A 7,723-nucleotide genomic window follows, 5' to 3' on the forward strand; every position below is an offset into this window, starting at 1 on the left:
AAAGATGTACACGCCGGGAAAATCCATTTAACGGGGAGGAAATCTAAACCTATTGATACTATTTCCCTAACTAAAGAATATTTCATTATTTTGCTTGCATAACATTTTGAATAGACAAATGACTCAATTAATTAGAACATAATCAGATTTTACATTGCAGTTTGATTGTCTCTCTCCCGCTTTCTGCATTTTGTGGACGGTGTGCAAAAGTACTTTTTATCTCTTCGGCTTGCCGTCGTTTGTTGCCATGGTGATAATGACGCTGCGCTGGCTCACTAGGATTAGTTTTTAGCCAGTTTAGCAACGCAAAGTGTCCTGTCAAATAGAAAAACCGTGGGAATAATAAAGGGCAGTGTCATGGCGTCTGCTTTAGATGCTCTCTGGGAAGACAGAGATGTTAGGTTCGACATAACGGCTCAGTAAGTTAACGATGAAATGTATTTAAACTGTTGTTTAAATCAGACGCTGCTAGGCGGCTAAGCGGAAGCTCAAATCCGACTCAAATAATGATCGGTTTTAGAGTAGCTAATTAATTGTGAATACCAAAAAAGCTGATTTCCCCAGCACACTATAGGGAATTATGTCAAGGCATTCAACGAGCATTTAACCATCTGTCATACTAATCTGAGTTAATGTACAATAAATAACCAGATAATCCAACCCATTCACAGACAAATGAAAACTCGTCCAGGAGAAGTGCTGATAGATTGCCTGGACTCAATTGAAGATACAAAGGGAAACAATGGAGATCGAGGTGTGATTTTGTGAATTATTTTCACTCCGTGTGTCTGTTGTACTTTGCCAGATTAGTGACTGCTACTCTCTGAATGCAGGGCGACTCTTAGTCACAAATCTGAGGATCATCTGGCACTCTTTGGCTCTGCCAAGAGTAAATTTATGTGAGTAAATCTGGGTGTCTTCCATCCTGAAGTGTTCAAAAGCCCCACAGAAAAAAAATGTGTTCAAATAAATCATTAAGGCTATAAATGTTTTGTTTATGTTGTTTATTTACCATACCATACCCAGGTATTCAAATGTAATGTTATTAGCCATTTTATACATGAAATCTTTTTTTCACAGCTGTTGGTTACAACTCCATTATTAACATTACAACGAGGACAGCAAACTCTGTGAGTAACTCTTAAGTTACTTTTTTGAAATATTGAAATATTTTCTCTTTCATAAAAGAATTTAAACAAACAATGTATCTCCTGTAGATCTGTGTGGATATGGAGACATTTTTGTAATTTAAAAAGTTTTATTAAATAACTTTAATAACCAGTTGCAGATCTTAACTACCAAATACAAACAGAAACGCTTATGAACTTGTTAATTGATGTGTAAATGTTTACACATATGCACATATTCCTAAAAATGACATGTCATTTAAAATGAATTAATTTGTACCTCCCAGAAACTGAGGGGTCAAACTGAAGCTCTCTACATCTTAACAAAGTCCAACAACACAAGATTTGAGTTCATTTTCACAAATTTGGTTCCGGGAAGTCCAAGACTCTTTACCTCTGTCATTGCTGTACACAGGTAAAACAACACTTCATTTACATTTATTCTCTGTCAAACTCTTATTTTAAAAATATATTTTGTGTTAATACAGAGCCTATGAGACATCTAAGATGTACAGAGACCTGAAACTGCGAGCAGCCCTCATACAAAATAAGCAGCTTAGACTTTTGCCCCAGGAGCAGGTCTATGATAAAATTAATGGTGTTTGGAATTTGTCCAGTGATCAGGTATGGAAAGTCTTACAAGTTTTGTTTAGTTTTATTATTCTTAATTGTGAACCCTGTATTTCTCTGCAAATGAGCATGCACAAACTAAACTGAAAGGGTTCTGTATTATTTGAGAAAACTCACATGTTGTTGAATATGTTGTTGTCCTATAGATTACAATAGAAGAAATGGAGGCTGAGCGTAGATTGTAACAACAGACTGGTACTGCACTTGCATTCTTGAAATTGACCTATAACTGTATTTTAGGGAAACCTTGGAACCTTTTTCATCACTAACGTTCGGATTGTTTGGCATGCCAACATGAATGAAAGCTTCAATGTCAGCATTCCTTACCTTCAGATTGTAAGTAAAGATCTTGACGATGACTCCTTGTGTGTTACAGCTTCTATATTTGTTGCAGATAGGCCTGAATCTCAGTAGTTACCTTATTTCTTCATGTTATTTAATTTGCAATACAGTTTTATTTTCCCACAGAAATAGTAAATTACCGGTAAATAAAAATTTCATTATGGTTTTTTCCTTTTTCCTTTTTTTTTCTAAAGTGGTCCATCAGAATAAGAGACTCCAAGTTTGGCCTGGCTTTGGTGATTGAAAGTTCACGTCAGGTAACATTTTCAGAATTAATTTGTGCATTTTATTATGATGCTATTTTTCCTGTTCAGTCTTCATTCATGTTTGGAAAATGTAAACATACTCCGGTGTTTCAGAGTGGAGGGTATGTGCTGGGGTTCAAGATTGATCCAGTGGATAAGCTGCAAGATGCGCTCAAAGAAATCAATTCCCTGCACAAAGTTTACTCAGCCAACCCAATATTTGGAGTAGACTATGAAATGGAGGAAAAGGTAACGACTCCCCATCACACAAAACACCTAACGTGTAGAAAGTCAGAGATCAAAATACTCTTGTCTATTTTCAAATGAACAGCTGCTGACATTCCAGTGAACATTTATGCAGCTGGCTCTTCCTGACGTTCCGCTGATCATGTTGTCATGGCGCTGTTTGTCCCAACAATCATTTCAGCCCCAGCCGTTGGAAGAACTCACAGTGGACCAGCCTCCAGATGATGTGGAAATTGAGCCCGATGAGCAGACTGATGCCTTCACAGTGAGTGAGCCTGCTGGCCATCTTTACACTCATCCTCCCTCTGAGAGTGTAAAGGTTCTGTAGTCAGAGCCTCAGAAATAGCTGTGAGCCGACATCCCTGAACACCAGGCTTTATTGCCTGTGTTCAGGGATGTCAGATTTGAGTCAAATCATTCTGTGGGTCATTTTTAAAAAGAGAACATCTCTAAAGGACAAGATAAATTTATAGATGACATGAGTGAAAATCATTTATATAATCAGTTCAGTAAATGCCCATGTGTTTATCGAGTAACAGCGCCATCAGCTGGGCAAAGAACAGCACAGTTACCACAGACCCAGTAAAAACAGATCCATGAGCCACATTTGTATTCAGCTCCCATTGACTGTAAATGAGAACTGGACCGAGTGAGTGTGAAATCACCTATAGAAAACAGGCTCCTACCAAACAAAGTCCATTCAGTTGCCATTTTTTGTGATATGGACGCCCTCATATTGGGGCCAGATGAAGTAAGAAAGCAGTGAGTGATTTGAGACGGTCTGAGTCAACATTTTTGTAGCAACCAGTCGTGCCGATCAGAATAAAAGCTAGTTGGAAGTCCACACCCCTTTCATTGAAGACGGGCTCAAAAGAACCTGTCAATCAAACGTTTTGAACGTTGACATGAGGGCCAGAGGGCGCCACATACTTTTATTGAGGAATCTGATTGGTCGGTTTATAACTTGAATAACTTGCAACAAAGACAAAATAAAAAATTAGTAGAGAAAGAACAGTTATTCTGACAAATATAGTTGTCTATGAGATTTAGTCTATGAGCCAGCGGCTACTTCCTATTCGGAACACCAAGGGGGGAGGAATAACTCCGTCCAGGTCTCTTAAAAAGGCAATGAAAAAAGAATTTCTACAGTCCTAAGCCACACAATAACCAGAAATTAACCTGTGTTTATTCTTGTTTACAGGCTTACTTTGCTGATGGCGTGAAGGTAAATTCTCACAAATGCTTGTTTTATATTTAATAAATGATAAAACACAACATGTTGAGCTTTAAAATGTTTAAAATCCTAATCATTTGAATTTTACAGCAACAAGATCGTGAACCGGTGTTCTCTGAAGAACTTGGCCTAGCTATTGAAAAGTTGAAGGATGGATTCACACTTCAGGGGCTTTGGGAAGTAATTGGCTAAAATAATAACAAAAACGTGTACTCTATGTATAGATTGGACTTTTTAGTCTTCCAAGACATTTATTAATTTATTTATAGTGAAATACCAGGTTTGTAAAAACTACATGTAGATACTTTTCTCCTGTATACATAGGGGTCATTATCGCATCATCACAGTTTCTAGGCACTTTTAGCGCAGAGCTTTGACTACACCTTGGAGTTCATTGTCTTATTTTAACAGATGATTGACATTTTTTTTGTGTTGAAAAATACTCAAACAGAATCAGATTCAGAAGATTTTGGAAAGAAACACACTGATGCTAAATTAGATAATTATTTTAAAATGTTTTTTTTTACAAAAGTAACAATCAAATCAGCTGTTCGGACAGCAGCTGTTAAGTGAAGCTGTTTTCTGGGTAGGCTTCGTCCCTGTGGAAGTGTCATAAACTAATAGCAGATAAAGACAACATTTTATCAGTGAGCTGTGACTCACTCCCTGGCACACTGTTGCTCATTAGGTTAGAGATAAAATAAAGACTTGACACAAAAGGTTTTGTCGTTTGTTTCTTCTTTTCTTTCTTATTTGTTGATTTCAATTGTGGAGAATCTATTATATGTGACTTTTAGCCTAAAATGAGAAGATCATGAGTTACTTTTGCATAACAATGTTGTTTCAGTCTGCTGGGGTGACGAGACCCCACAGTTGTTTGTCCTTAATGGCAGCTGCTTTCCTCTTCGCTCAACCTGAATTCTTCATGGATCGGGTGGTTGGATATATTTAGAGGGGTCCACTTATATTGAAGTAGGTTCAGACCTGCCTGCCTGTATCTCTCTGTCTTTTGAAGCCGCACAACCAGCTGCCTTTCGTCCATTTGCTTTGAATCCTGAAGGAATGGATCCTCGAGGCCTGAAAGAAGATCTCCGTCTGTTTCAGAGCACTTTGCTGCAGGATGGCCTCAAAGAGCTTCTGAATGAGAATAAGTTAATCGACTGCACCCTGAAGGTTGAGGACAGAAGCATCCCCTGCCATCGGCTAATTCTGGCGGCGTGCAGTCCGTATTTCCGGGAGCTCTTCTTCTCCGTGGATGGAAAAGAGGTGGAAAACAAGGAGGTCGTTTTGGAGGACCTTGACCCAAATATCATGGAACTGATTGTCAATTATTTGTACTCAGCAGAGATTGACATCTACGACAGCAACGTACAGGATATTTTGGCTCTTGCTAACCGCTTCCAGATCCCATCAGTGTTCACAGTTTGTGTGAATTATCTCCAGAAGGAGCTGACCATGAAAAACTGCCTGGCCATCTACAGGCTGGGACTGATGATGAACTGTGCCAGGCTGGCAATGACGGCTCGAGATTACATCGCAGATCGCTTTGAGGCCGTGGCTGAGGACAAAGACTTCTTGGAGCTTGCTCCTCCTGAGCTTTTCGCCATCATCGGAGCTGATGCACTGAACGTGGAGAAAGAAGAGGTGGTGTTTGAGGCTCTCATGAGATGGATCAGGAAAGACAAGGAAAAGCGCAGGAAATCCTTGGAGGAGGCCTTCGACTTCATCCGCTTTCGTCTTCTCCCAGAAAAATACTTCAAAGAAAAAGTAGAGAAAGATGAGTTGATTAAAGGTGAACCAGAGCTTCTCAAAAAAATGAAAGTCATCAAGGAGGCGTTTGCAGGGAAGCTGCCTGAAAAACAGAAAGATGGTGATGAGGAAGGAGAGCAGGGGAAGCTGCCTGGGTGCCTGAATGACACCCCCAGACATGGCATGTACAACAAAGACCTGATTCTCATGATCAACGACACCGCTGCTGTGGCGTACGACGGCCAGGAGAACGAATGTTTTCTCGCAGCAATGGCTGAACAAATCCCCCGGAACCATGTTAGCCTGACGACAAAGAAAAATAACCTGTATGTGCTGGGGGGGCTGTTTGTAGATGAAGAAGACAAAGAAAGTCCTCTGCAGTGTTACTTCTTCCAGGTAAACGAGCCCTGCTGAATTCACAGCAAATTTCCAAAAAAACTCACCTGTGGTTTTTGTTAAAGGTTTCTAAAACCACTGTTTGCAGCTGAACAGTCTTTCTGCGGAGTGGATAGCTCTACCCCCCATGCCTTCACCGCGGTGTCTCTTTGCTTTGGGCGAATTTGAAAATCTCATTTTCGCTGTAGCAGGAAAAGACTTACAGTCCAATGAATCTCATGACACGGTTATGTGCTACGACACAGAGTAAGTTCAGAGTCCAAAGACTTTTTGCTGAAGAAGACATTTCATTTGAATACTTTTTACTTGCATTTAGGAAGATGAAGTGGACGGAAACTAAAAAGTTGCCCTTAAAAATCCACGGTCACTGCGTGGTCTCTGAGAACGGGTTGGTGTACTGCATTGGAGGAAAGACGGATGACAAGTGAGATTAAAGAACACAACATTAGATATAAAATCTAAATATATCCTGAGCATGACACTAATGTACACAATCATTCTCTCTACTCAATAAGCAAAACCACCAATAAGATGTTTGCGTACAACCACAAGAAAGCTGAGTGGAAGGAAGTGGCGTCCATGAAGACTTCTAGATCCATGTTTGGAGCCGTAATCCACAAAGGGAGGATTATAGTTGCAGGAGGAGTTAACGAAAACGGCCTGACGGCGACATGTGAAGCCTATGACTTTGGAACAAATAAGTATGTGCTGCTACTTTTGTTGTCATTTATTGTCTTTCCGTTAACTTTTCTCAGGCTGACTGGTTTCTGTTACTCTCAAAAGTAACAGAAACCCCATGAATGAATCCTGAGAATGTTAAAATATAAAATACGCTTCATGAGATCACTTTAAGATCAAGTGGAAGAATATTTGTGACTACTAAACTTAAGTTTGGAGGATGGGTCACAGGTGGCTTTGCTGTTTTAGGTGGGGGCCTTTCACTGAGTTTCCCCAGGAGAGAAGTTCACTCAACCTGGTCAGCTGTGGGGGGCTGCTGTATGCTGTAGGAGGGTTTGCCATGATGGAAAATGAGAACAAAGAGTGCACACCCACTGAAATAATCGATATTTGGCAGTATGTTCTAATTTATTTCTAATAAATAAAAACATTGTCATTTTACTGTGTAGCCATTTAATGAAATTCCTTTTTTTCTTCAACCAGGTATGAGGACGACACCAAACAGTGGACTGGCATGATCAGAGAGATGCGTTACGCAGCTGGAGCCTCCTGTGTCTCAATGCGACTGAACACAGAAAAAATGCCCAAAATGTAAAACAAAAGATTAATTATTCAGAGAGGGTACATGCTTTTATTTAGAAAATCTTTTTGTCATAATGTATCTGATACAGTTCCTGTTTTGAATTCTACTGTTGTTGGCTTTTTTGGGAGAGAATAGTTTATTTTCCTCATAGTGTTGATCTCAAACAAAAATAAAAATTACTCTGTCAAATATTTTATAGGTGAAATTCATAATATGAAGGCACAGATGCAGATTTTTGGTGTGCAAGTTCTCACATTCCATATTACAAGTTTTCACATCAAATCTACAAGTGCGTTCTTTTTTAAACATTTTTACCTTCATAGAAATTCAGCATACAGTGGACCAGCTCTATACCTTCTTTAGGGTGCTGGAGGGTTGGTGGGAGTTCGCTCATCCAGTCCAGATGTGTTTCATGGATTTGAAGAAGGTGTTCGACAACGTCCCCTGTGGTATCCTGGGGAGGGGGCTCTGGGAGTGTGGGGTCCAGGAAGCC

General features: G+C 39.7%; 2 protein-coding genes across 2 annotated transcripts; both read left to right on the top strand.

The window, feature by feature from the left end:
- The first annotated feature begins 223 nt into the window (after positions 1-223).
- bbs5 (Bardet-Biedl syndrome 5) lies at positions 224-4,543 on the top strand. The gene is made up of 12 exons (XM_004081743.5): positions 224-419; positions 672-754; positions 834-899; positions 1,081-1,130; positions 1,415-1,542; positions 1,616-1,751; positions 1,998-2,093; positions 2,294-2,356; positions 2,459-2,593; positions 2,772-2,855; positions 3,792-3,815; positions 3,915-4,543. The coding sequence occupies exons 1-12, from the start codon at positions 358-360 to the stop codon at positions 4,014-4,016; spliced, it is 1,029 nt and encodes a 342-aa protein (XP_004081791.1). The 5' UTR covers positions 224-357; the 3' UTR covers positions 4,017-4,543.
- Positions 4,544-4,693: 150 nt separating this feature from the next.
- On the top strand, positions 4,694-7,421 carry klhl41a (kelch-like family member 41a). The gene is made up of 6 exons (XM_004081744.5): positions 4,694-5,969; positions 6,058-6,215; positions 6,286-6,393; positions 6,485-6,670; positions 6,897-7,043; positions 7,131-7,421. Exons 1-6 carry the CDS (start codon positions 4,887-4,889, stop codon positions 7,240-7,242), a joined length of 1,794 nt encoding a protein of 597 aa, XP_004081792.1. The 5' UTR covers positions 4,694-4,886; the 3' UTR covers positions 7,243-7,421.
- Positions 7,422-7,723: the final 302 nt, after the last annotated feature.

This window comes from Oryzias latipes, chromosome 21, assembly GCF_053564925.1.
Source record: "Oryzias latipes strain Hd-rR chromosome 21, Olatipes_Hd-rR_3.1".
Taxonomy (NCBI): Eukaryota; Metazoa; Chordata; class Actinopteri; order Beloniformes; family Adrianichthyidae; genus Oryzias; species Oryzias latipes.

Coding starts and splice junctions, on each gene's coding strand:
- bbs5 (XM_004081743.5), top strand. CDS start 358: ATGGCGTCTGCTTTAGATGCTCTCTGGGAAGACAGAGATGTTAGGTTC. Junction 1,752..1,997: donor GGAATTTGTCCAGTGATCAG/GTATGGAAAGTC, acceptor ACTGTATTTTAG/GGAAACCTTGGAACCTTTTT. Junction 2,856..3,791: donor AGCAGACTGATGCCTTCACA/GTGAGTGAGCCT, acceptor TCTTGTTTACAG/GCTTACTTTGCTGATGGCGT.
- klhl41a (XM_004081744.5), top strand. CDS start 4,887: ATGGATCCTCGAGGCCTGAAAGAAGATCTCCGTCTGTTTCAGAGCACT. Junction 6,394..6,484: donor GGAGGAAAGACGGATGACAA/GTGAGATTAAAG, acceptor CTACTCAATAAG/CAAAACCACCAATAAGATGT. Junction 7,044..7,130: donor GAAATAATCGATATTTGGCA/GTATGTTCTAAT, acceptor TTCTTCAACCAG/GTATGAGGACGACACCAAAC.